Source organism: Trichoderma evansii (genome assembly GCF_050947405.1).
Source record: "Trichoderma evansii strain SZMC 28006 chromosome Unknown GGI43scaffold_26, whole genome shotgun sequence".
NCBI classification, from domain to species: domain Eukaryota; kingdom Fungi; phylum Ascomycota; class Sordariomycetes; order Hypocreales; family Hypocreaceae; genus Trichoderma; species Trichoderma evansii.
In genome coordinates, this window is record NW_028145180.1 from 335,201 (window position 1) to 360,935 (window position 25,735).

Sequence of the window (25,735 nt, forward strand, 5' to 3'; positions counted from 1 at the left end):
ATTTTGATTACAAGAAAGGCTATTTGGTATAAAAAAAAAAGGAGAGATAGATACAGTGAAATTATTATTATTATTTGCCTCAAAGGCGTACCTTTGCCTGATGCGCCCCATGCAGCCCCATAGGAATGGCAAAATCAGCTTCCGCCCTGCCCAGCTCCTCCATCGTCCTCGCATCCAAACACAGCAAATACGACTTCTCCAGTGTCCCATCCACCACCACCGATAGTATCACCCCGTCATCTTCATCCGTGCCTCCCGGACGAGCAACGAAGATGGGCTCTCCTGGCGAATGTCCCCTGGGTCCACTCCAGATCAAGACGCCCTTCGTGGTGACATCTGTCTTGGCGATGGAGTCGGCGAAGATGTAGAGACCTCTGTTGTTGGTGGTGTAGACGTATCGGTATGGTTTGCCGTTGAGGGCAGGGTGGATGGTTGGCAGCTCGCCGACGTGCGGTCCAGGGATTGTCAACACTTCTTCGGCCACGGCAGAAGCCTTTTCCTCTTTCGATTGTCCTTTTGATGGGATTCTGAAGCGATACCGTGACAAACGCTGCTGCATCGTTTTATAATACTGCTTGTCAAGCATGGCCTTCTTCGCAGCATCATTTCGGTCCAAGAGAACGTCATAGTAAAACACTTGCATAACGTCTGCGTTATTGTACGAAATGGCATCCATTGACACTTCCGTATGGCTATTCCCACTTTCATCTTTAACCTGCTCCTCAAAGGCATTCACCGAGTGGAAGAAGAAGCCAGCCGGGGTAGAAAATTCAGCCACCACGCCCTTCCCCTGTCTTCGATCAATCACCGCCCACTTACACCGAACAGTCTTGTCAAAGGGTTTCATGGCATCGAGAATATTTCTCTCCCAGAGGATCTTCATGCCAGACCATGCGTAATGTGTCGACTGGACGCAAAGGACTACATAGTTTTCCGTAAGAAAGAAGCTGTGCATATATGCTGCTGGGTAGTCTTTGCCCGACATGGTGGCGAGAATATCGACGCTCCCATCTTTGGCATTGACACGAAAGACGCGATACGTCGGAAACCGACCAGCCAGATCCAAGTTGTAATTGAACAAATCCCCAGTTTCAGGGTCGCGTTGTGAATGTGCACAGGAAATTGGGCCCTTTAAATCCGGATGAAGTGACTGCTGCCTAGCTTCTCCAATGGGCTCAAGAGTCTTGGGATCAAGTTTGCTGAGACTAGAGCTATCAGTAAGGACATACAAGGCCTTATCCTTGGAATCTCCTTTCACAGTTTCGCCACCAGGCATGTCTGGGACAACAGCGACGTTGTTGTTGGACTTGCCAGTGGCAAAGACAGTCATGACCTTTCCAAATATCCCCACGCAAGGATCAGCTCGCTGAGCAAATGAGACGCTCGTTTGCCAGCCCTTTTCTTTAATCTCAGCGACTAGAGCATCTGCATGACGACGAGAAGTGTACACGACTGAGGTGTTGCCTTCAGTCGTTTCAGGCGGGACGATGTCGAATCGATGGCTGTGGGCGATGCCATCAAACCAATGTGAGATCATATGAGTGCCTCTGGATGTGCCCTCGACCCTGTCTAGGCCAGGCCCAGTCCTGAACAAAGAGCCAGCAGCCCAGGCTGGAATAGAGCCTTTGACTGTCAGTTGAATTGGGCCACGATGCTCTTCTAACCCTTCAAACTGTAGAAAGATGACAAAGTTAGCATTTTGCTAGGCTATTTATCTGATGAAAATGTTCAATGCCTACCTGGGCCTTTGCCGGCCACTGTTTCCATGCTTGATCTTCAAAGTTGCTATGCCTCTCTTTTATATCGTTCTCCTGGTCCTCTACTGTGCGAGAAAAGATTCCTTCTCTGTTGAGAGCCATATTTGACGAATATTTCTCAAGAGCAAATGGTTTAAATAAGTGATGTGTTGTTTTCCTAGAATAAGTCGAGCGTATAAGTGATTGACGACAAGTCAAGCTAGCACGACTGTACATAGCCAGAACTATAGTGTTTGAGGTGTTGACCTAAATAGCCAACTGAAGGATTTCTTGAATGATACAAAGATCGTCAGCCAGTAAAGAGCGTGATCTATCACATTATATACCCATCATCAGAGGTGCATTATTCACAAGCCATTACACATGAATTACGCGGCCCGCATCCCAAATCATGCTTGGCTAGACATTCCACCATCCCTACTCCTCCTTCGTTCGAAAGGCAATACCGCACAATCTATCTTGTCGCATGATCTGAAAGCAGCCTCGCGTTTCTCCTGGTGCCGTTTATTTAGGCTGTGGTTGCGCTGGTATCCAATCAGAGAGGGCGAAAACCAATTCTAGGTGGTGGGATAAGCACCATGGGAATGCCAATCTGCATGGCAGCCACAGCTAATTTTGGCTTGCATGACCCGCTCTATTAAGCGAATGCGAGATGCGAACTCCAAAACCGCCAAGCTGTCAGTGAATCAAGATGCCTGCGTAGCAACGTAGTGTAACTTCAATGTTATTAATATTATTACGTTGATACTTTTTTTTAGCAAAATGAAATTGCAGTCATTGCAATTAACAATTGCCATCATCAAAGTCTTTGTTGGGGTCTTTGATCGTTAATGCGAAGCACGTAGAAGAGCATTAACATGTGACGAGTTGCAAACATCGTAAATAGCAAACTTCACGAAATCATCTAGAGATTCTTGCATTGATAACAGTTATTTTTGCTAATTGTTCGCAAATTCCTCTGAAAACTAGCACGCCCTAGCAAGCAATGCCTAGATTTGTTTCTCTCAACATCTCCTACATCATTCTACCTACTCATGTTCGGTTTCCAGTGTCTCGCATGGTTTCCGAAGCTCCATTCTTCAGAGCTCTGTAACATGATTAAGAGCAAACGAAAATATAAGAATTGAGAAAGGTAGGCATGGCGTAGATGTATCCACAATTCAGCGGCTAGTACGAGTTCAAATCTCGGATCCAAGAGCTCAATAGAGCATCTCACTATTCAAAACGATACGCGGACTACCGCAGGACAAGCCACCGGCTCCTTCGACGGCAATTGTCATCTCAATTCCCAGCAAAACATCTTGGAGAACCGAGGGGCGCAAGAGCAGCTCGTCAAAGCTTACCCCACCCAATATCACCTCATATGTCAAATCTTATTTCGACCAACTTTCCGCTTTTGGCAATCAATTCGAGATTGGAACGACTAGCCAGGGCCACGCTCATCATCACGCGTAAACACGTAATAGGTAAAAAGGTTGCAGGACATGGCTATTCACTAGTAAAGTAGTAGTTCGTATTCTGCAGCGGCTTTACCCTCCTTGGCAGTCAGAGTTGGGGTCTGTTTTGAGATGTCAGCTTTATGAATAGCGGGAAGCTGAAACGCTTATGGCTTTGCTCACCGTTTCCCCCCCAAGGTTGTCTTGAAGTCGCCTTTCACCGAGTCTCTTTCCTAGCTTTTGCATGGAACGTTTCCAATAAGCTGAGGGTAAAATGAGAGCGGTAAGTAATTCCACGTAACCCATACCAACCAGACCTGAAACCATCGGAAAGCCTAAGCTGTCCACCCGCGAGGGCATATTTGTAGTCAGGAGGGCAAGAGTCTATAATTCCATTGCTTGTGTAGAAGTCCTTCGCTGTAGTCGTTATATCAATAACGTGAGGCTTTACTTTGGCCGAGTCCAGCTCTGCATAAACAATTGCTGTGCCTCAAACCTCAGGATGGAAAAACACGACCGTCTGCGAGAAACTTTTCAATATTCTTCTTCCTCGCTTCAGCCAAAGCGTTGAACTCCACGCCATTGCTATCCCCAGTTGCAGGGGCGTTCGACAGCTCGCTCACACGACCGGCAACGCGGGCAAGGAGGAAGCGCATCTTCTCGAGTTCTTTCTCCACAGGACCATCGCGAGTCACAAGATTCTCTTGGACACCCGCGCCATCTGTAGTCTTGAAGGATTCTACTGTCTTTTGGAGACTTCGGAGTCGCTCAACCCTCTGTCGTACATGTTTGCGTTGTTGGTTGAGGTCAGTTAACTGACGAACGGTGTCGGCATAGCGTGTAGCTTCCAGAGGGAAGGCTTCGGTGTCTCTGTCGGACGGCCAGGTAGCGGGCATTGTTTCGATGGCTTGTTCATCCACTATTTTCAAGATTGTCAGACATAGTTCAGTCAATCATCCTCCAGCATCTTCAAAATGCAGATGTTGTAAGCAGTACCCAGATCAAGTTCTCTTCCAATTCCACCTTCAGCATCGTCTGGATTTTCCATCCTGCGCTCGGCATCCCTCGAGTATACATGGCTAATCTGTTCGGCCACATGTCTATTTGCTTGAGGCGCATAGACTCGTCGGGAGTGCTGTTGGATCGTGCGGTTGAGGCTTGCGACGGAATCTTCGACGATGCGATTTGGGAGCGGATGTTCAGACGCGTCGTTGGCGGCGCGCCAGGCTCGAGACGGCGCAACTGGCTGGGACAGGATATTCGTCTGCGCAGCGACAAACGTCTGCTTGACTGATGTGATTGTAGGGGCTGGAGGCATCTTTGCGGCCAGTATTGGCTGAGAGAAAAAATGTCGAAGGGTGGAAGACAGCTGATGCTATCAAAACATTCGAGAGCTTCTAGAGCTTACATGTACTGAGCTCGTATGCCACAGCTGCCAATCCACTAAAAGTGCCGACTTACAGGGGCCAGCTGCATGGAGTGGAGGGGCTAAATGGCGGGGTTCTCGCAGATCCATAACAGTCCTCAGGGACTGTTCTCACATTGCCTGCAATGACGAGCTTGGCTTGGATATCAATTGATTGCCAAATTTTCACAAGTAAATAAATTTCTACTATTGTTACTTGAGTTATACTGGCTTTTTTCTTCCAAATGTTTCTTTATACATTTATGATATATGGACTCAGTGCGCTGTATCGTATTGTTTGACTTATAGTAACAATCTAAATACTTATACCGGAAGCGATAAATTCTACCTATATAAAGCATATTCCAATTTGTATACATTCTATTCATTCATGACATGTATTACAGAGATTTTCTTCAGTACATATAAATGCATGTGTATACATGCTTGCCTAGGTAGGTCGTTTATCTCTCATTTCAAGATCATACAAGATACATGTACATAACCTGGAACGCTTCACAAAATACTAGGCATCTTCACAACAGCAATATTATGCTTCTTAAACTACCCAATGAACAATTGAGTTCAATCTATATATACATAGCTATATTTTCAGCCTAGTTTAGTATTGATTTCATTCTACTGCCCTATGTTTTACGTTGCGCGTAAGCAACATAAATGCTACTAACAGTCAGGTTGTCAATAACTATTATATCTCTCTACCAGCATTCAAAGCTACATGGAGATATGGGTTCTAAGTAGGCAAATCTTGGTTATGGATATGTAGATCTGTCATATATGTTTGAGAGTGATTATTTAACTAGCCGTGAATAAAATCTGCTCGCATGATAGCTTTTTTCTATAACGGCAATGAGATTGCCTCCACACTCACATGAAGAGATGATTGTTGAATTTGGGCAAAGATGGTGCGTTTTATGTATCAATTATTAGAATGAGAAGTCATATGCAGTGTAAGAAGTCTCTGAGCTCATATAATAAATGCCATGGCAAGGCTGCATTCGGGTAGTCATACATGTAAGTATATCTATCCGCTCGTGGTGCGTGTGCATACTTCTGTCTCATTTGCTTAATGAAGTAAATTAAATGTAGTTTGAGATTGAAATATATCGGAATACAGATCTTGTTTCAAGAAATAGCCAAATAACTTCAGTAAGCTTCAATACTTTGCTTCTTCAGATGGGTATACATTTTAAGGTAGTCAACAGTAAGGTAGTCAACTTAGCGCTCTGAGATGCACTCACCCAGGGATTTTCCAAGCAATATAATCTTCTTTTTGAGGTGTAACCATATATCCAGGACAAATAAAGAGAATAGCAAATATGAGAGACAACAAATCGTAAGTGGCAGCAGCCAACAACAGGCTGGCTGTGAAAATTTATCGACCCATTGAAGGAAAGTTCTGCTGCTGATGTAACAAATTAACTTGACGTATCGAATAATAAAATAAAGAGATCAATAATGCTATAAATGTTGAAGAAAATTCTCATCCTCCATCTCACTTTGCAGTAGATCCTTTCCTGGTACTAGAGAAGACGGTGGATATCTAATTTGACTACCTAGGTACTCAAAACGGCTTCGAAAATTCCAAAAGAGCGTTGTATATTACGTGCGAATCGTAAAAAACGTAGCTGAAAAGTGATTTAAAATACCCATGCTAATTTACAAAATTGTCATTCGGAACGTTGTAACACTACAGCTCATAGTCATCCAGCATTAACCTAGAACTACTTTGAAAGTCGCAAATAGTCTTAATGCTGTGTTACGATGTAAAAGGTCCTTAATTATATGTCCAGAGAAACTTCTAGCCAATTATAATATAAAGTGATTGGATGTGCTACATTACAATACTGGCAGCTGAATGAAAGCTGCATATTCTCGCGCAAAACGGCAAAAACATATGAGACTCCATTGGGCCGAGATAACTTATACAATGTAATATTTATGAGCTGTTCTCAAAGGCATAGTACAGAAACCACATGTGCACACACACCTGTCTTAGAATAAAGACTTGCGTCCATCTTTTACAAGAGTGGTGCGAAAGAGCATTGAAGGAACAGTAATAATAAGCATGCATGCATGCAGTCGTGGCATTGGTGGGTTGGGCCCCATTGGGTTGAAATGTGCATTAGAGTGCTGCATGCCATGCAGCCCTGCTGTCTGCCTTTCCTCTGCATTGAACTTTTCTCTTCCCATCTTCCAAAATCAATTGATGATAGCTTGCAGCAGATTCCATCATTGTTGGTGCTATCAGCAGAAGAAGAAACACGTTGCGCGCGATTGCAAGACGAATGTTAGCACAGCTTCAACTGCGGATTGCGAGACATCGCTCGAGACCAACGGAATAGCTTCAAGTGTTTTTCTAAGCTGAAGAACGTTAATTTTGCCACCTCTGCATCGAGGCTCTACATTATCGCCGAGAGACACTCCAAGCAAATCACTACTATGGCGCCTAGACAAGAAGTCGCCGCTGCATCACCGAGCGCTATACGCCGATTGAAGCTTCAAGCTGAGCAACCCTTTCGGCACCACCGAATTTCACGTCGGAGAGCCCAGCCACTCTCGAAAAAGAATATCCAATACATCACAACCCTCTCAGAGGGGCGTGTGTCTTCAATAAAGGGAGAGACGGATAGTGAGACCGAGACCGAAACTGAGGCCGAGACCCGGTGGGAGCGAAGCACCCGTGGAGATGCAAATACATTTTGGGTCGAGCAGCTGTACCGCTACGAGGAGTTGTGAAGCACAGCAGCTATAAAGATGGATTTCTATTTTATTTATACTTGAAATTTATGAAGCAGGCGAAAAGAACGTGTATCTGGACGCAACTAAACGCGAATGTTAGGTAAGACAAAAAAAAAAAAGGCTCGCTGTCTGAGAGCGTCTAGCTGATCGAGCAATCGGGTGGTGTACGCTGAATTACCAATGCTTGAAATTGCTTTCTCTATTCTTCTTCTTCTTTAGGGTTGTTTATTAAACATTGAATATTAACGAATGATGCTTTGAAATATAGTTGTTATCGCCATAATGTCCGCTATGCTGTTGTCTCATTTTGAGTGTGCATGTGTGTCCTGAGTGCGCATTTATATTAGCAACTAATATCGATTCCTCGCCATAAAGAGGGTTAATAAAGCCTCTTCAATGTCTGGTATTATCGTTGAATAAATGTTGACAGCTTCATACAAGGCTGTCACTACACCTATACATTTACAAATTGTGATTATGATGAAAGCCCGTCCAACGAGGCGGGGCGGCGGAACCCCTCCCCCACCTAGAGGGGCAGCATTTCTGCTTTATTGCCTTTATATACGGCTGTTCAGGCTCATCTCTGTTCACGAGCCAAGCATATTCAAAATTATCAGTTTAATCAGGCTATCCCAGTCGAACAATCGCCATCATGAAGCCTACTATGGGAGTTGCTATCATCGGAGGAGGACTGTTTGTCAAAGGATCTCATCTGGTAATCCTCAACCCCCCTCACCACTTGAAATATGATACCCCCCTTTATCAAAGACGTCATCTTGAAAGCTGGACTAACCATCACCTCTTCACAGCCTGCTGTGCTCAAGTGCGAGCTCTTCAGCCTTGAGGCCATCTACTCAAGGTCTCTGAAGTCAGCTCAAGAAACCGCTGACCTGGTTCCTGATTGCGTCAAGAAGCCGGATCTCTACGCTGAGGATGCTGGTTCCAACAAGTCTTACCAAGACCTCCTCAAGCGAGATGACATCTCAGCCGTCATCATCGCCCTTCCTATCCTTACTCAGCCTGCTTTCATAGAGGAGGCCCTCGCTGCTGGCAAGCACGTCCTCGCCGAAAAGCCCATTGCCAAGGACGTTGCTGCTGCTCGTACACTCATCGCAAATGCCCAGCGTATTTGCGCCACCAGCAATGCTACCTTTGCCATCGCTGAAAACGTGCGCTTCTACCCAAGCTTTGCCTATGCTGCCAGCGAGGCCGCAAAGTTTGGCAAGGTCCACAACTTCAGCGTTCGTGTCCTGTGGCGCGTTGAGCCTGACAACCAGTGGTACAATACCGCATGGCGTAAAACGCCTGATTACCAGGGAGGATTCTTGCTCGATGCTGGTGTGCACTGGGCTGCCGCCACGAGACTGCTGCTAGCTGGCGAGGGGAATAAGCCTCAGTCAGTGCAAGCATTTACCGCGCAAATGTGCGAGCATTTGCCACCAATTGATACTCTCAATGCCATCGTCAAGCTTCAGTCAGGGGGTTCTGGCTCGTTCCAACACTCAGCTGGATCTTTACTCCAGGTTTTCGAATGGAGCTTCTCTTATGAAAAGGGTACTGTCAAGATTGTCGGCGAGACCGTCACTGTGAAGCCAATCGATGGAGAAGAGACTGTCAAAGAATTTTCCAGGACAAATGGCGTCACTGAGGAGGTGGCCGCATGGGCACAGAGCATCGTCGACGGCAAGGTCAACCCGCTACAGGCACCGGAACAGGCTCTTTCTGACTTGGAATTCATGGAGAAGATGTTTACAAGCGGAGATGAGAATGGATCAACACAAAAGTATGAGTTGCTATAAGAAACAAGCGATGACACCAATATTAATATATATAATCTGAATTCATGTATACAAAACAACGCCTTATATCTATCTCTATCAATGTCGATAAGAACATATAGTTGCAAACAAGTTAACCGCTAGGAAACAATGTCATAGCTTGCTAGTCTCCTTTGTAGGAACAACAGGCCCCAGGTTAATCTTGCCTAGTGCTTCTTTCAACTGGGTATTCATCCCATCCTTTGGGGGCCTGCCGGTGGATCTCTCAACAAACACATGCACGAAGCCTCCCACAGCTTTAACCTCATCACTGCCCCTCTCAAAGAGAGCCACTTCGTACGTGACACTGGACTTGCCCAGCTTGGTCACACGCACTCCAACCTCCGCCACGGCTGGGTACGCAATCGATGCCAAAAAGTCTGTGTGGGAATGAACTGCCAGACCGTACTGAGGGGATGAAGGGGGGTGTATGCCACACTTCTCGACAAGGTAACTGTTCACGGCGGAGTCGAATCTAGAGTACCACAGATCGAACGTGCGGTAATAAAATTAGCAAAGCTTGTTAAATCCCCACGGCGTGATTAATTGAGAATAGCTCTTGTCTTGAGTCAGGTCACAGGGAGTGTGCAGGAATGATAGGAAGCGAAAGTGGTGCCCCAAGTTTTGACGTTGCCAAGGTGGGACAACATGCGAATGCACACGAGTAAGCCTTACAGGAAATTATACACCGAGTTGTTCATATGATCGTACATGTCATTGTCGTTCCTGTGGCAATAGAAACCCATCATCAACACTGCCTCTTGTATTGTATGGGATCTTTCTCGTCCAATAACTTTGCGTCCCCACGGTCTCGAGAGCAGATGACGGAGGCAACGCAATAGTAATCATTTTGAGATAATAACCCATCCAAGGGATTGGGAGACCCGTCGAGACCAAAGTGGAGGAGGCGTGGAACAAACACAACTTACCATCTTGTCCTGTACTCCAAAAGGTACGGATAATCCTGGCGACGGCGTGTCTTGAGAGTGGCGTGGCTCATACTTGCACGCGTCTTAGTCTCTAGATGCGGCTAGGCGATGCATAAGCGAGGTTAGGACGAAACGAATTATAGTTACGCCGAAAGAGAGAATAGGCTTTGGGTAAGACTGCAGGTAGAAGGCGAACAGTGACAGTCTGCAATGCTAGTCGGAGGCCAAATTGGTGATGCCGCAACAAGGGAACGGCCAGTCGTCGGGGCACAGCCGAGGTTCGAGGGCCGGTCCAGGGTAGGCCTTGACTGGAATCTGGAGTATCCGGTGTGGTCGGCGAGCAATACCGGTCATGCCGGGGTCGGAGCCACGATTCCCCGCCAGGGCATTCTGCCGGCGCCGACCGCCTAATTTATTTTCTGCGTTGCCCCTCGTTCTATGCACAGATACGTCACCGCGCAGACGAGACGACCTCGAAAAACTCTGAGCCTGGACGGAGAACTCCGTATCGTGTCATCAATCGAACTCACGGGGGTGTGTGCGGCTGGTGTCTGGTCTGTTGCTCCAATCGAAAAGCCTATCAGCAGCTCTTTTGTCGGCTGATGCTCCTGCGAGCCTGCTCGAGAACCATCCGCAAGCTCGCACGAACCGGAGCCCTCGCGATGACGACCGATTCTGTGGCCCTTGCCACCAGAGCCGCAACACCCGCAGCTAACTCAGCTGTGTTGCCTGATGGAGCATCAGTATCAGTATCAACGCAAGCTGAGCAGCCAGCTGCGGCGGCTGAAATTGCGGCAGTTCCAGCCATTGAAGAGACAGCGGCGACCGAGGGGAACGAGAAGGATGCAAAGGTGGTGGTCGGAAGCAGACCTTGGACTGAGAGTGGGAACAAGCCAAAAAAGAACAAGCAAAAGAAGCCGAGCCTCAGGGATCGGTCTGCTGCCGCCGACGGAAATGCCGCCCTCATTACTCCTGCGGGCGACATCTGGCCACGACCTTACCATTTCGAAGACGACCTTCGGCGCGTGAAACCCTACCACTTTACGTACAACACTTACTGCAAAGAGAGATGGCGCGGCCGTTCGCTTATCGAAATCTTCGAGTCCGAATTCCGAGACCGGCCGGTTGAGTACTACCGAAACTCCATGGTCAGGGGCGACATCTACGTCAACGGCAGGGTGGTCGGCCCAGATTACATTGTGCGGAATGGAGACATGATATCTCACACGCTGCATAGGCACGAGCCACCTGTCACGGCCGAGCCTATTGGAATCATCCATGAAGATGACGATATCATTGTCATTAACAAGCCGTCCGGCGTGCCTGTGCACCCTGCCGGCCGATACAACTTTAACTCGGTGATCGAAATCATGGTAGCAGAGAGGGGCAGAGACTTCCTGCCACACCCGTGCAACCGATTGGATCGCCTCACCAGTGGCATCATGTTCATTGCCAAGAGCGTCAAGTCGGCCGAAGCAATGGCCATCAAGATCAGGGGTCGTACTGTCAGAAAAGAGTACCTGGCGCGAGTCGTTGGCCACTTTCCGGACGGAGAGGTCGTGTGTGACCAGCCCATCCTCCAGATATCCCCGAAACTCGGCCTTAATCGTGTGCGTGCCAACGGAAAATCCGCCAGAACGGTCTTCAAGCGCCTTGCATACTACCCACCGCGCGATGGGGATGCAGAGGAGCCGGCTGTGTTAGCGGAGGATGGGAAGCCACTCAGACCAACGGGCGCCGAAGATGAAAAGAGTAAACCCTGGTTACAGAAAAAGGGGTACTCCATTGTAAGATGTCTGCCAGTCACTGGCAGGACACATCAGCTGCGAGTACACTTGCAGTATCTGGGCCACCCCATCCAAAACGACCCAATCTACGCCAACCAGCGTGTATGGGGATTTGACCTTGGACAGGCTGACGCCGACGGTTCTCAGAATACCGATGAGGATGTCATCAGCCGTCTCAATCGCATGGGAAAGGAAGAAGTGGCTGAAGCTGTCGTCTACTACGACGAAATGGTGGATAGATATGAGAAGCAACGGGCAGAGAAGATGACGGGCGAGCTGTGCGATATATGCGCGACACCGCTCTACTCAGACCCAGGCAGCCACGAGCTGTCTCTCTGGCTTCACAGTCTCCGCTACGAGGATGCCGACGGCAGTTGGGCATACACAAGCCCGCTGCCCAAATGGGCTCTTCCACCCAAGGGCATGAGCGGACCAACTACTGTAGGCGGAATGGAGGAGCTTGTAGAGGCCGTCAAGGACGAGAATCCTGAGATTTCATCTGAAGTACAGGCCAAAGTTAAAGCAGAAGCCGAAGCAAAGGCTCACCATACAGAGCCGGAACAACTCCCTAATGGAGGTAACGAATCATGAACCAATCATGTCATGAATCATGATGCATAAAATCTGAGATGGAAATACCCATAGATATAGACGTTAAGAAAGAATACGCGTTTGTATGACCATAAGCTGGAACAGCCAAATCTAGAAAGACTTTGTATATCTAGATAGATCTTGTCATTTCAATCTACATCACCACCACCACCACCACCACCACCACCACCGTCATCACTCTATTGACTCAGTTTACAACTGAATTTTGTTGTTAAGCGAATTATAGTAAAGAGAATATGAACTGAAATCTCTCATCATACTTTGTATTCGACATCACGTATAATAGAAACTATTCGCTCACAATTGAGACATACAGACAATCCTCAACAAACCGGAAATAATCAACAAAAAACACCCTGAAGATCAAACCTGATGAAAAAGACAACTGGGCTGAATCTGGCGCGCATTCTTAGGACACGCCCCCCTCCCGTATGTACCACGAGACCAGCCCCTCTCCTGTTGCTTCTTTCAGTCCAAGGCACGAAGCGCGATGATCCTTCTTACTGTTTCCGGGCGTAGAGATGGAGCTCACAAGCTGCGGGGGAGATGCTGCTCAAGTTCAAAACAAAGTGCTAACAATCCCATCCAATGGCCGTTAGAGATCGACCCGGTAGATGAAATTGCTGCAAGGGCTAGAATGGAGCACTGCGTGTACACAAGTACACAAGTACACTCTACAAAACTACTCTACTTATCTTGCATGTGAATTGCGTCAAACAGTAAGATGGCAAGATGGATATGGATAGGCCCATAAGATATTCATAAAAAAATGCATGTGAAAAGTGAGCAAGTAGAAAGTAGATCAACTCCAACAAGGATGGGCATTACGAAATGCGATTTGTGAATAAACTGACCCCCAACTAGCAACTTGGAGGGGAGGGGGGCGTTAATGGGCGGACACAGAGGGACATAAAAGTGGCCTGTGCAGATCCGAATCTCTTCCCGCCCAAGAGCTGTGACGACAGAAAAATCCGATAGATCGACTTCGACCCTTCTAGACAGGACCAACCGCACACTATTCGGGCTTGCTAGAGGGCTAGGCGGGGACCGCTGTTTAGAGGACAGGACAAGGTAGGCAGACCCTTGAAAAAAAGGAAATATGCGGGCATGATTTTGAGTAATGCTCCGAGAGGAAATTGGCTGGGGGGGCGTTGATTGGAAGACAGAAGGGGAGTTGACGTGTGTAGGTAGGGTTTACCGGAACCGGAACCGGAAAAGAAACGAGAAAAATGATCAAATCAGTGAATGGAAGCGAGATGGAAGCAGTTGAGCTGAGGAAAAAGAAGGTTAGTTGCCCGACTATAATGGTTCGTATCAGCCAGGACAGGGTGCCTTATAGTTGCAAGCTACGGAAATGAAGTCAACTTTGAGTAGCAAAAAGGAACAAGGGCCAGGACTTTAAGGAACGAAAGAAAAGAAGAAGAACCAATACCCGGGATATGGATGGATAGCCGGCGGTCTGAACCCAAAAGGGAGAGATAGCCTCAACGTTCGTGGCCCCCCTCCTCCAGCTCCAGCTCCAGCGCCAGCGCCAACCACCCTGGCCATTGAAAGGCGGCGAGACATTCCTTTTTTCTAGAGGGAGCCCCAGCGGCGGAGGTAAGGCGAGGCGGTAGGGGGGGATGGCGGCCGCCATGCGGGTCCATGTAAATTATGTAGTCTAAGTATGTCTATGTATCTGAGAGGGCGACCTGTCTCAATAGAGGCAAAGAATCTTGTGAAGGATTTTCCTGCTCGCCCCCTTTGAGGTAACGATGGTCGCATGGAGGCCTTATAGAGAGTAATGACAATGCATATGTATGTGCCAGGGGGGCTAGAAGAAAGAAAGAAGGAAAGAAAAAGTCACATACACACACACACATACATATCACAGACTATACGAGTCATCGACGCACCGCGTCTAATAGGGTCTGCTCCGTGGCATGCAGCCCAACCCGTTTGCCATGCACCAGAAGAGATGGGATTAGTAGATGCCTAGAAAAGATGGATACTGCTGCCATCCAGTAGACAATGATGATCGAGGTCTCCAGCTGTTGGTCCGAGAATGTGCGCGTAAAGGGGTGTTGGCAGTGTACAATGATGTATGGAATGGATGTTGGTGCTGCACATGCTTGTAGTAAGTGGTACGTGGTGAGAAGGCGAAGATACAGTGTGTGTGTGTCTCTGACTAAACCGGGTACCTGTTTCGTTAAAAATAGTATAAGCAAAGGTCTCAGTTCGGGCAGATGGAAATTTGAAACAAACAATCGCTCTCAGATTCAAAACATCAATTGTCAAGTCTCGCCCCAGGAAATGAGAGTGTTGACGCTGCCAGCTCCAAAGCCGTGACCGAATCAATTCATTTCTCCGTGGTCGCAGCTTGTCCACCTCCAATAGGATCCTTCAAGGCTGGCAAAAAAAAAAAAAAAAAAGGAGGCGAAAGAAAAAATTTTCCCGCTGGTTACTTGTTCCTGCAAAGGGGGCCAACAATCTTTCAGCTTCGGTATGTTATTTGCTAAGCCTTGGTAACAGAAACGCACGTACTTGTGCGGTCCTACAAGCAAGCCAGTATATTAGTATGCAACCTCTTTTTTCGGCCCCTGCTTGCCATGCAGGTAGTAGTGTTACTCCAACGCTACCAAGTAGAGTTGTATACGGCATACGAAGTAGAGGTACGACTTACACCCCCCAAATGCCTCGCTGCGTTTAGGCGCCTTTATTGGCCTAATGGTGGTTGTGATGTAAGCATAGCTGCTGGCCTGCAGGCTGCTGCCGGACAAACAAGTGATAGATCCCTTTCCGGACTCGCCATGTTCCGGGATTAATGCAGGGGGACCATATTCCCAGACTGCGTGTTCTACTCCGTGCATCTAGAAGACTGCTTGCCAGCGCGCTGGGCCTGGTTACAATGCCGCAACTCTAATGGTTAGGCATAATACCGTCGGATGCACGTTTTTTCTCCTATACAAATATTTCCCAAGTAGCCAAATAGGACGGCGGGAAAAGAGCAAATTAACAAGGCCCAGATGGAGGCACCCAGTTTCAAACGTTGGGAGGACTGTTCCAAACTCCCCGAATGTGTGGAGTTGAGTCCCAAACACCTTGAGCTTGTAATATGAATTCTCCAGGCGGTGCTGTGATAGGAAGCTAAATGACGCTACCACAAGATCTCCGGTGAGCAACTTTTTGATAGATTTTGCCACGCAAGGCCTTGTAGTCGCTTTTCTTTGCTCAAAATTTTCCTCTTGTCCGAGTTCGCCCGTCCCAGCACAGTAAGTAGTGTCTAACATGACTGTCATGTGCGATAATTGTTTGTTTAATTAAATTCCATTCCTGGGGTTAGTTTGTAGAGCAGCATAGTGCGGCTGGTAGTACTACACCAAAAATGCAGGGAAGCATCTCATACTGCCTATTCGGGAGCGCCGCGCCTGATGATGACATTGTCGATGACAATACCGAGATCTGGCTTAGTAGATCCTTTGCTAATAGCAAAGACTGAAAGAGGAAATATTACCAAAGCTCAACTACAAAGGCCGATTGTTTGTCTCTTGTTAACGGGCATCTCATCTCTGCATGTGTCACCGGGCTCGTTTGCCCAGATGAGCATTGTGCCCCTAATCATTTGTCACCCGTCTTCTGCACGGGTGGATGTCGACCTGTTGCTAATTACGGACCGGGGATTGTGTGATAGGCAAAAGAGAAAATAGCTTTCCGTTTTATCCAGGAGCCGGCGCTCCGGTAGTGTAAGAGTAGCGCGAAATGATCTACCGGGTTGTTGCTCAGCTTTCCGTCCAAACCACCGAGCAATCTCCAGTTCGGGATGCAGCACGGTACCGTTTTACGCTTGCGAGCAGCACTGTACGATAATCGCCTGTGCGCTAAGTGGCTTGACAGGTAGTGATATGAGCGCATGGCTGCTGTCTGGCGTTGCACTAGACTCTGCTAGGAGAATTTCGACCTAGAAGACACGAGGAAGACAACTAGACCGTCATCTGCACCAAGTACGCGGCAGCAAAGGACGGCACTCCGTACACACCCTGATCGCTCTCTGGCATTACGTATCCGCTCTTTGGGCTGCATGCTCCATGCTCTTGTAGAGGCCGAGCGTTTGCCAGGAACAGGTATGTCTAGCCGGCGGAGGTGCATCCGATGAAGAAAAGCCACAGAAGAGTGCTCCAGAAAAACTCGTTTGAACCAAAGGAGTGGCAGCCAGTAAGAGGCCCGCGCACTCACAAGGGGATCCCTGTGCTTCCATGCTTCTAGCTGTCTTCTATTGCTTGTAGTAGTACCATTCTCCGTAATGAGCAGCCCAAGGACCAGGACCAGGAGCTGAAGCTGAGTTGTGATAAGCTGCACACTAAATGGTTGTAATGACGATGAAGCAGAACTTCACCAGCATCTGCTAGTTGGAAAGCGGAGAGGCAAATAATAAGCGAGCGTGTCGAGTTAGGCGAATCCTGCTGCTGATGACTTCTTTCCCCTTTGTCAAAGGCAAGCCAATTGTCACGTCTGGACAAGCAGAATCTCGCGGGGATAGATGGGGTTTTGAAGACTTCGCTCGATTCCTCACAAATAGACTGATAAGGATGTGTCTTGTACTCCGTACGTGTTTTGAGCAAGCCCCATGAAGGTCACTCAAACCAAGCGATCCGCCAATCTCTGGGTGCAAAAGTCATGTTGCAGATGCCAGGGGCTCTTAGTGTGCGTTTGGCAGACAATAAACGGCGTTAGCAGGCGCTCTGAGACAGCCTCCTCCAAGCAGTGTGGGCTTCTGGTTGCTGGATTGGAGCCCAAAGTTTTTCGATATGGGGTGGCAATTGAAAATAGCGGGAAGTGCCGTACACTGTAATCGGTGGTCGGCCGAGCAAGAAGCGACAGGGCATGGCCGCTGGCTTCGTCTTTTCCCTTGACGCTCCATGGTCGTTCTCGCTCGTTCAAAATGACGTTGCAGTACAGAACAAGCGACACGCATATTCCACGCGGTAGGTAATACGACAGAAGGTTTCCGCCATAACCACGGCATTGTCCAACGGCCCAGCGGATCAAAGATTGGTAAGCCCTTAGGATCGTGGCAATCGGGATCGCATGCCGCAGCAGCCGCAAAGGACGAACAGTTCTTTTTCTCTGCCTCTGTCTACCGAATTTTCGCACCAGAACAAAAAATGTCTCCGCCATTGGGGGGTTGGCGTCGTTCGCTTGAGAAATTGCCACGCGCCGCGTGGTCGTCTAGCATGCAGCCTCTTTTTTTCTGCAGCACGCACTAGTCTGTCGATAATATGGAGTAGGAAAAGAAATAAGCTAATAAGGCACTCATCCAAATCCACGGACCACAAACTCCTGGTGCAGAATTAGGAGGCCAGTGTGCGCTGTTTGACTCTCACGCCTAGAGCAAGGCCTAGGTCAAACACAGGCTAGAAGCAGCAACCTATGATGACAGCACGAGGTCTCGAGGGGGGTGCGTGACATGTTGTCCGTGTTAGAGTATGGTGCCACCCAACCTAATTCTCTGGAGCCCTGTCTGTCAGAGGCTCAGCGGCATCACCACAGGCGTCTCTCGGGCCCTCGGTGAAAGATCGGCTGTTCTGCTGCTGGACGAAGTGCTGGTCATTGATGACATATCCGTCTTCTGGAAAGATTGGAAGCTTCCAAGCCGTCTGCCGCCCACTATTCTTGCGCGCCGGATGCCGGGATTTGCGGCCGTGCCGGCTGTGCTAGACGGATAGCAAGGCGCTAGGCCACATCTACACTGGCTGTTGAGAAACAAACTTGAGATCTCGACTGTTATGGACGATCTGGGAGCGTAGTTGCAGCATCTTTTCGGAAGGGGCGTGAAGAAATGCTCTTGGGTTCTGGATGGCACCGGAAGCCGGCGGAAACTAAGCTCATACGACGACTTTTGGGAGTTGTAAGTACCATTTGGAGTTGTAGGTACAAGGCGCTGGCAGACCGTGGAATCAAGCGCAGTGGCGAAACGCTCGATGCTGGATGTGGAAGGGGACATGGAAGATGGAGATGATGTGATGTTTGCTAACGGTGTTGCTAAGGATGTTGCTAGCAGAGCAGTTTTACCAAGCACACAGAGTGGCAGGTGTTGACTTGCTGCAGTGTTCGTGCCATAGTGTAGTTGTACTGCATGCACGCAGCGCTTGGGTGCTCATGACTAATCTGCTGGGCGACTGATTTACACTATCGCCTGCCTCGTTCTCGCTATCGATTGTTTAGGCACTTTTCTGCCCTATCTCGTCTCGTGGTCCTAATGTTTTTTCTTTTTTTTTTTTGACTTCATTCTACTATTTTATCTTTTTAACCAGCGTTTTTTAGTTTTGATTTTGGTGGCGGCATCTAATGCTTTACCGAGGTTATATAGCATTTGTTTGGTCTAGTTCCCTAGTAGCATGGTAGTAGTAGTAGGAAGGCATCTCAAGCGCTGGTCCCGGCGGATAAGATACCTCGCTGGGAGTAGCACTAATAGGGCATGAGCCAGTGATGGCAGCGAGTTCAGCGGGTGCAGGTACCTACAGTTACTCTGGATTGAGGCCTTGCATTGCACTGGCTACCATCGCAGCGATATGTCGCTACAACAGCCTTACATCGCGCCTTCACCGCAACATCGAGTATCCCATAAATCCATCACATGTACTCTGTACCTGCGTGTTCGCGCTTCTCATTTTTTTACTCGATTGCTCCCTCTGGCACATTGTCGCGAGGCGGTCAGGCATTTGGGCTGCATTTTTACATGTATCGCCAATCCATGCCGCGCTAGAAATGCAGCGCTAGAAATGCATGTTATCATGTACCTCGACCTGTAGCCGTCAATCGTCGATGCACCAGCTCCAGCCTTCCACCAGCCCAAGGCCTGGTCCCGGTCTAGTCCACGGCTAGAGCCTTTTTCTGCTTTGCAACTGACGGCGGTCAGTCAGCCAGCGTGTCGAAATAGTCCTACACCACCGTCAAAAATGGGGGCGCCAGCCGCAGACGCCAATTTGTTCAGCACATGAAAAGGCAGAGGCGTACCCCGAGGCCTTAAGCTGCAGCTCCCAATGGCCAGAATGCCGCATACTGTACGCCGACGGGGACGGTCCACCGCAAAGCAAGCAAGTCCCTGGCCGCAGGCCTGCCGCTGCGAAGCCCGCACGATTTCGCAAAAGGAGATTCGAGAGAGTGTGGCAGTGGGAGGGCGAGAGGAGAGACATCACCAGTTTGCCAAGGCAAGAAGAGGAGCAATGAACGCCCGTTCACTTCAGCTGATTGGGATTCATGCAGTGCGAAGCAGCAGAAACAAGTGCTGTCTCCTTCTGCACTGCGCCCCCCAGGTCTTCGTATCGCTCAGCAGACCGGGGGCAATTATTTACAAGTACATGCCAGTACGGATATCCAGCAAGCGGGCGAGATTTGTCTTCTTGCACTAATATGCAGCAGGTGGATAGGCCGTCGCTCCATGGCCATTCCATTCTCCATCTCCCATCAACCTCGCCTTTGGCGCTATGCCATGACGAGCCTCGTCCAAGCAGGCCTTCCGCCATTTCCCTGCACCGTCTGGCCGTATATCGAGGTACCGGAAATGGCAGGGGCCCAATGGGCTAGCCAGCCTAGATCGCGATCCAGTCCATCTGCGGAATACTGTGCGTCCAGACGCCGCCGCACTGCCGCCATGTCGGCACTACGAGTCCCAGCGGTGCATAGCAAGTGCAGCGCTTCCAGAGGGTCGGATCATGCCTTGTATCTACAGTCTAACAGGCGACTTCCGCTGTCAGAGACGGCTGAGGCCATGGGCGCGAGCGACGCGAGCTGTTGAGCTCCATCAAACAACATGTCGAAACGACGCAAATGCAAGAGACGCTATTTCAGCAGCGTCGCAGCCAGATCGGCTCCGCTTCCATCCCTTCCTTGCAACGGGGAGCTGCTCAAAGACTGGAGGCGGCGAAACTGTCACCTCATAAGGCTTTGCCATTCGCACGCAGACTGATGACTTGATTGATGACCTCTGTGGCATCTGTACAGTAGCCGTTGTAGCCTCTCGCTGTCTCGCCGTCTCGCCGCCGCCGTCGCCGCACCCCGACTTGTTCGCTATTACTTGCCTGTCTGCTTGCTGCTTTGCTTGCGCCCCCAGCTGAGGCACTATATTCTGGAGTACATGCTGGTACTTCATGCATGCATTTCTTCGGCTTTGGCACTAAGGCAGTGCGGTCCGAGGGGCAGCAGACTGCCAGGTTCCCTCTCGTCTGTCGTCTCTCGCCTCTCGTACAAGTACCAGCAACCTCTGGAGCAGCGTCCATTGGTGGCCAGGGCCTCTCCCCGCGCAGGCCCTGGCCGTACTGATACTGTACCAGGTCGGTACGCTCACCTCACCTTACCCGCTTTGCTGCTACGCCTATGCCAGTGCTGCGACTATTAGAGGACGCCACACCACAGAGCACGCACGCTTCTGGCTGCAGAGCCTGCAAGTCTGAAGAAACCCGGTCGTCCGCTCGATACTCTGTCTAGACCCACGCCCGGCACCCCTGTCGGCTACGAAGGATGTACTTTTTTGATATACACACCCCTCGCCCCACCATGCAAGTACTTGGTCCCTTCAGAGGTACAAGCACACACACATTGGAAGACGACTGGGGATCCACACACTCATGGATGGACGGCTTGCCTTCGAGGCAAGTGTAGCATATTATTATAATACGGTACCTGACGGCATCATATTCTGGTCCTTTTTTTTTCTGTCCCACTCAGTAAAACAAGTTTTACGTCTTTCATCTTTCAGACTCGAATCGCAGTTTCACACCTGCTGGCCTCTTGCCTGCTATCTGAGTCTGTTCAAGAGTCTTACAGTTCTCTCTTCACAGACGCTGTTGACGGCGCTATTGCTACCACTTACTTTCGTATTCCAATTGCTTCTGGTGACGAAGCAGTATCCACGTTCGATTTCAACAAGCTCGAACAGCATCCTCGAAGTCATCCTGTTGACGTCGATACAAAAAGAACGAAACGATCCATTTCTTTACGTAACGCGAATCTCGACGAAAAAAAAAATACAACTCTTCAACTTTTTGCGATAGCTCCCCACTCGATCGACTTGCGGCTCTTGACTCTCGCCGCAACCGCCCACCTTCAATTCGATCTGTATTTCGACTGTACCTACAGTTTGCATGTCCCTCTTATATAGAATACAATACGACATGCCGCGATCATCATCCGGAGAACCTGCCAAACCGTCCAAGCGAAAGGGTAAGTTGAATCTCACTTGTTTGCATCTTATATGTCAACATCACCCCGCAAGCGATACTATTCAGTAATCCGACGTTGATCACCCGTCGTCGCTTTTTGCGGTTTTGCCCTTCTTGAATCATGTCAAGAACTAGTTAGCTAATTGATCATGTTCAGGCACTCGAAGCGTCTCGACTCTGACTCCAGCTCAGCTGGCTCGCAAGCGAGCCAACGATCGTGAGGCTCAAAGAGCTATTCGGGCTAGGACCAAGGAGCACATTGAGCGTTTGGAGCGTGAATTGGCCGAGCTCAAAGGTGTCCAGAGCCGCGACAGAAAAGTACAGGAGCTTCTCCGCAGGAACAAGATCCTCGAAGAGGAGATTGCCAGACTTCGGGAACACTTGGGCTACACCGCCACTGAATCGTCCTATTCCTCGAATGCCGCAGGTACGCCAAGTACCATCATCAACAACGCTCGTGACCTTCTCTTCGGACAACTAACTCCAAGCCCATCAGTCTATGACGGCGACCTAAGCTCCAGCAGCGGCGCTGTGCCAAGCCCCAGAGTATCGCCTCTGCCGTCTGGCGACTTTCACCAGATCCCCGACTATGCGCAGCAATCATATGGACACATCACCAGCGCCGCCAGCGAGCCATGGCCAGCAAGTGTCCCGCCTAACCCGGTCCTTGGCAATATTCCCAGCCCCTCATCCCCCGCCCATGGAGACGAATACAACGTAGGGTACATTCCTACCAGCGTCCCTACTTCAATGATGCCTTCTTCCCTCAAGGAGATTAAGCAAGATTATGACGAGATAGATCACAACAGTAAGTATACTTTTAATCCTACTTTTTGGTGATGGCAGCGACTAATACGGCCTCTCTCTCCTAGGTGGACTCAGACTCAGCACACCAGCCCTGCATAATCTACCGCAGACTTATATGCAGCAGCAACACCAGCACCAGCACCCGCATTCTCAGCCACACCCACAACACCAACCTCAACACCAGCCGCAGTCGCAACAAGCGCCGCCGCCACCACAACCACCACTGCACTCATACGCTCATCAAAGCCAAGGACCAGCTCACCCTGCACACGGCACGGCGCCTCACACACCGCTGCAACAGCGAAGCCAGTGGAACAACCCGTATTCTTTGTATTAGACGACAGTAGAGCCGGGAGCCAAAAAATACGCTATCACCACTGTTTTCAGATGCTTTTCACAGCACCATGACTGCCTGGAAGGCCGCCCAACCAACTCGAATACCTTTCCGTACCCTCATCCGGACATCACCGAAAGATGATTTGTTTTGGCCGCGACAATCTCCGAAAGCCAATCCAATCGACGAATACGGTGATTGCAACGCTGTATATTGCCACAGTCCTCTGCATGCTTACGGCTGTGCAACCTTGAGTGTCCACTGGCCAATCGGCTAATCGTGGAAAAGCAAGTTGCCAAAGGGCCGAGTGGAGCTTGGCTGTGTACGTGGCATCAATGAGGAAAGATGTGTGATAAATGGAAAGAAGTTGCGAGACTTGGTTGGATGTGCTGGTGCAGCTCGGTCAGTAGGGATGAAGACATTTGGAGAAACTTGAAAACGACTTGTCTCTTTTTGGGCGGATAAAGAGAAATACAGGAATCAAAAGACATCGGCTTACAGTGGCGAGACCTGTTCTCTACGACTTACGGAAGAGTGTTTCAGGGTTATCCTAAGACATTGGAGCCTGCACTCATACATTTATGGCATTCATCGGCGTTTTGGTCTTGTATATTATATCGATATTTGGCGCATGCATGCACACACAACCGGACGGACACATCACGATGCATCAGCGGGGTACATGGGGTTCAGCAGCGGCTAAAGCTGGGATGATGATGGTTACATCTATATTCTTTTATTAAAAAACATACTTGGGAGATACCATGAAGGGGTCAACTGGGCTGGCTGATGGACAGGACGGATAGATGGACACGCTACTTCTTCTTGTTTATTTTTCTCTTTTCCTCTTCTTCTTATTTCTTTCCTGGATTTTTATCAATGGCTTATGAAGTCTACTGCTTTTTTTTTTTTTCCTTTGTTGCTTGGCTATCATCATTTTTTAGAGCTGCGTTATATGGGATACTATAAACTTCCGATAGAGGAACCATGAGGTTATGAAATTAGATAGTGTTAGGGATTATTATAGCATGTGAATTTCACGTTACGTTTTGTTCTTATTATATCGTGTCTCGACTTTTCTTATATCTGTGTGCTTGGTTTTAACTTTTGCTTTATCCCCGACTTGCATATTGGACGGATATCTGGACAATTGATATGTAATCCCCGGGTACAAAACGGGAAAGGTGAGATCCTCCAACGCCCAGATATCGACGACGCCCAGCTTTGCTAGTTCTACTCGCTTAAATATCGTCACCCCTTGCATTTCCTGGTCGAAATAGCTTAGCTTGGCAGCAAGGTGCCACTGTTTGTCTTGTGGCGTTGAGAGACATTGAGGGGATATAGAAACAGTTCCATACAACGAAGCGTAAACTCAATTCAAAACACGCCAGTTTCTAGAAGACAGTACAAGCCAATGAATGGATAGGAGACTTAGGAAGCAGAGAAGGCAACACGATAGGGGCTTGGGCGCTAGCACGTCGTGCTGCTCTGGACTGCCTTAGCTGGCTGCTAAAACTAGAACTATTCGATCTCATCTCCTTCTGCTCTTGTCGACTGTCGACTGCCTAATCTCTGTGGCATTGCTAGATCCTACTAGTTGCTACAGCTAGAGTAACGCCCATGAAACTAGTAGCGGTGTTGAAAGACCACAGCTGCTCTATGCAAACTAGCGAGCACGGGTTATTTACTAGTAGCTGAGAATGACGGCCATAAGCGCAGTTGCTGAGGCGATGCCTTTCCTAATTCATGCATGTTACGCACACCGCATTGATATATACACTCGAGACCCCAGATCTATTCCTAACAAGGCGCGTCTTTTCCGTCGAGTGGTGGTGCGTCGGGGCGCAATGCTTATATTAACTTCTAGACACATGGATGTGCATTCAGGCTGAAAGCAAATGATCTCCTAGCACCAGCAGTAGTTGGGCGATGGCGGAGAAGATCTGGGCCTAAAACGCAGATGATGGGCAATAAGCTGTTAGAGGAAATAAGGAGTGATGGTTTGATTACACTACGGAGGCTTTATTCCTTTTTGCTTTTTCCAGCTCTTTTCAGCCTCATGGTGAAACTACGAACCATTGGCCATTACTAGATCCTTGGAGATGAATTGGTCATTTCTTAGCATTCCATCTATTAATACAAGTCTGAAAATTTTGAAGAGGAACAAGAAAAAAAAACTACATCAATATTTTGGTACAAGTCTGGGAGGAGAGTGGAGTTTCACGAAGAGGGGGGAAAAAACAGGAGCCAAGAGGGGCAAGTTTTAGAGAGAGGAGAGGGGGGCGTGTAGTTCCGTAAATGAGAGAATATTGAGACTTTGGACACTTACCCAGTTTAACGATATGGATACAAATCATTTCAACAATTGAAAAGGTACTTGGTGTACGCACTGCCATACTTGGCTTCGTTTCCCAGTTCAATCACGTTGATTCACTTGGCTTGCAGCAGGTGGGCGCCCGCTCCCTTGGCATTTAGGCGCCCGCCTGTGAGAAGTAGAGCTGATAGCGCAGTCCAAGTTTGGCATAAGCATCAATAAACAAGGCCAAGCCTTATAGTACACGTGGCGGGTTGAATACAGAGTATCTATTACGTGAACTAGTACAGTATACTGGTACTCGCAGGTGGAGTGCATGAGATGCGGTCTAGATGACCCCCATAATAAGTGGACTTCTGCCTTATCTACGGAGTATTCTTATGTACTACTGCACACAGAGAGAGAAAGGCAATGAGAGGCAGTGGGAATAAGCAGTCTTCGGGAGATAATTGCCGAGACAGACGAAATGCTGCTTCTGTACATGATCGTAGAAAGAAAAGGGTATATGCTGGATCGACCCAAGGGGGATGGGGCCATGCATCAACCATCATCACGGCGTGCCCCGTAGGAGACACTA

General features: G+C 48.7%; 9 protein-coding genes across 9 annotated transcripts; 5 read left to right on the top strand and 4 right to left on the bottom strand.

The window, feature by feature from the left end:
• Positions 1–79: 79 nt before the first annotated feature.
• GGI43DRAFT_387673 (carotenoid oxygenase) lies at positions 80–1,859 on the bottom strand (the record flags this gene model as incomplete). The annotated part of the gene is made up of 2 exons (XM_083203966.1): positions 80–1,672; positions 1,740–1,859. 2 exons carry the CDS (start codon positions 1,857–1,859, stop codon positions 80–82), a joined length of 1,713 nt encoding a protein of 570 aa, XP_083056552.1.
• A 1,303-nt stretch (positions 1,860–3,162) lies between these two features.
• GGI43DRAFT_220868 (kinetochore Sim4 complex subunit Fta4) lies at positions 3,163–4,656 on the bottom strand. Its single transcript, XM_083200350.1, has 2 exons — positions 4,190–4,656; positions 3,163–4,112 (listed from the first exon to the last, which is right to left on the bottom strand). The coding sequence occupies exons 1-2, from the start codon at positions 4,509–4,511 to the stop codon at positions 3,691–3,693; spliced, it is 744 nt and encodes a 247-aa protein (XP_083056553.1). The 5' UTR covers positions 4,512–4,656; the 3' UTR covers positions 3,163–3,690.
• Positions 4,657–6,813: 2,157 nt separating this feature from the next.
• On the top strand, positions 6,814–7,650 carry GGI43DRAFT_415978 (uncharacterized protein). Its single transcript, XM_083207216.1, has one exon. The coding sequence runs from the start codon at positions 7,062–7,064 to the stop codon at positions 7,356–7,358; it is 297 nt and encodes a 98-aa protein (XP_083056554.1). The 5' UTR covers positions 6,814–7,061; the 3' UTR covers positions 7,359–7,650.
• GGI43DRAFT_220908 (uncharacterized protein) lies at positions 7,501–9,288 on the top strand. Its single transcript, XM_083200353.1, has 2 exons — positions 7,501–8,076; positions 8,171–9,288. Exons 1-2 carry the CDS (start codon positions 8,014–8,016, stop codon positions 9,158–9,160), a joined length of 1,053 nt encoding a protein of 350 aa, XP_083056555.1. The 5' UTR covers positions 7,501–8,013; the 3' UTR covers positions 9,161–9,288.
• On the bottom strand, positions 9,227–10,419 carry GGI43DRAFT_220903 (HotDog domain-containing protein). The gene is made up of 3 exons (XM_083200352.1): positions 10,108–10,419; positions 9,854–9,904; positions 9,227–9,653 (listed from the first exon to the last, which is right to left on the bottom strand). Exons 1-3 carry the CDS (start codon positions 10,176–10,178, stop codon positions 9,293–9,295), a joined length of 483 nt encoding a protein of 160 aa, XP_083056556.1. The 5' UTR covers positions 10,179–10,419; the 3' UTR covers positions 9,227–9,292.
• GGI43DRAFT_425585 (pseudouridine synthase) lies at positions 10,343–12,485 on the top strand (the record flags this gene model as incomplete). Its single annotated transcript, XM_083208527.1, has 3 exons — positions 10,343–10,385; positions 10,570–10,701; positions 10,927–12,485. 3 exons carry the CDS (start codon positions 10,343–10,345, stop codon positions 12,483–12,485), a joined length of 1,734 nt encoding a protein of 577 aa, XP_083056557.1.
• A 4,273-nt stretch (positions 12,486–16,758) lies between these two features.
• GGI43DRAFT_220885 (uncharacterized protein) lies at positions 16,759–17,833 on the bottom strand. The gene has a single exon (XM_083200351.1). It carries the CDS (start codon positions 17,658–17,660, stop codon positions 17,121–17,123), a length of 540 nt encoding a protein of 179 aa, XP_083056558.1. The 5' UTR covers positions 17,661–17,833; the 3' UTR covers positions 16,759–17,120.
• A 1,569-nt stretch (positions 17,834–19,402) lies between these two features.
• Positions 19,403–20,178, top strand: GGI43DRAFT_221262 (uncharacterized protein). The gene is made up of 2 exons (XM_083200354.1): positions 19,403–19,849; positions 19,905–20,178. The coding sequence occupies exons 1-2, from the start codon at positions 19,526–19,528 to the stop codon at positions 20,067–20,069; spliced, it is 489 nt and encodes a 162-aa protein (XP_083056559.1). The 5' UTR covers positions 19,403–19,525; the 3' UTR covers positions 20,070–20,178.
• Positions 20,179–21,130: 952 nt separating this feature from the next.
• Positions 21,131–23,240, top strand: GGI43DRAFT_221271 (bZIP transcription factor). Its single transcript, XM_083200355.1, has 3 exons — positions 21,131–21,704; positions 21,861–22,511; positions 22,576–23,240. The coding sequence occupies exons 1-3, from the start codon at positions 21,626–21,628 to the stop codon at positions 22,845–22,847; spliced, it is 1,002 nt and encodes a 333-aa protein (XP_083056560.1). The 5' UTR covers positions 21,131–21,625; the 3' UTR covers positions 22,848–23,240.
• Positions 23,241–25,735: the final 2,495 nt, after the last annotated feature.

What these genes read in the sequence shown, in the direction of transcription:
- GGI43DRAFT_220908 (XM_083200353.1), top strand. Translation starts at nt 8,014, where the DNA reads ATGAAGCCTACTATGGGAGTTGCTATCATCGGAGGAGGACTGTTTGTC. An exon ending in TTGTCAAAGGATCTCATCTG is followed by an intron (nt 8,077 to 8,170) that starts GTAATCCTCAAC and finishes ACCTCTTCACAG; the next exon opens with CCTGCTGTGCTCAAGTGCGA.
- GGI43DRAFT_221271 (XM_083200355.1), top strand. Translation starts at nt 21,626, where the DNA reads ATGTCCCTCTTATATAGAATACAATACGACATGCCGCGATCATCATCC. An exon ending in CAAACCGTCCAAGCGAAAGG is followed by an intron (nt 21,705 to 21,860) that starts GTAAGTTGAATC and finishes GATCATGTTCAG; the next exon opens with GCACTCGAAGCGTCTCGACT. An exon ending in TGACGAGATAGATCACAACA is followed by an intron (nt 22,512 to 22,575) that starts GTAAGTATACTT and finishes TCTCTCTCCTAG; the next exon opens with GTGGACTCAGACTCAGCACA.
- GGI43DRAFT_220885 (XM_083200351.1), bottom strand. Translation starts at nt 17,660, where the DNA reads ATGGCGGAGACATTTTTTGTTCTGGTGCGAAAATTCGGTAGACAGAGG.
- GGI43DRAFT_221262 (XM_083200354.1), top strand. Translation starts at nt 19,526, where the DNA reads ATGGCCAGAATGCCGCATACTGTACGCCGACGGGGACGGTCCACCGCA. An exon ending in TTATTTACAAGTACATGCCA is followed by an intron (nt 19,850 to 19,904) that starts GTACGGATATCC and finishes AATATGCAGCAG; the next exon opens with GTGGATAGGCCGTCGCTCCA.
- GGI43DRAFT_220903 (XM_083200352.1), bottom strand. Translation starts at nt 10,178, where the DNA reads ATGAGCCACGCCACTCTCAAGACACGCCGTCGCCAGGATTATCCGTAC. An exon ending in TTGGAGTACAGGACAAGATG is followed by an intron (nt 9,905 to 10,107) that starts GTAAGTTGTGTT and finishes CTATTGCCACAG; the next exon opens with GAACGACAATGACATGTACG. An exon ending in AACTCGGTGTATAATTTCCT is followed by an intron (nt 9,654 to 9,853) that starts GTAAGGCTTACT and finishes GTGGTACTCTAG; the next exon opens with ATTCGACTCCGCCGTGAACA.
- GGI43DRAFT_220868 (XM_083200350.1), bottom strand. Translation starts at nt 4,511, where the DNA reads ATGCCTCCAGCCCCTACAATCACATCAGTCAAGCAGACGTTTGTCGCT. An exon ending in TGGAAGAGAACTTGATCTGG is followed by an intron (nt 4,113 to 4,189) that starts GTACTGCTTACA and finishes TCTTGAAAATAG; the next exon opens with TGGATGAACAAGCCATCGAA.
- GGI43DRAFT_415978 (XM_083207216.1), top strand. Translation starts at nt 7,062, where the DNA reads ATGGCGCCTAGACAAGAAGTCGCCGCTGCATCACCGAGCGCTATACGC.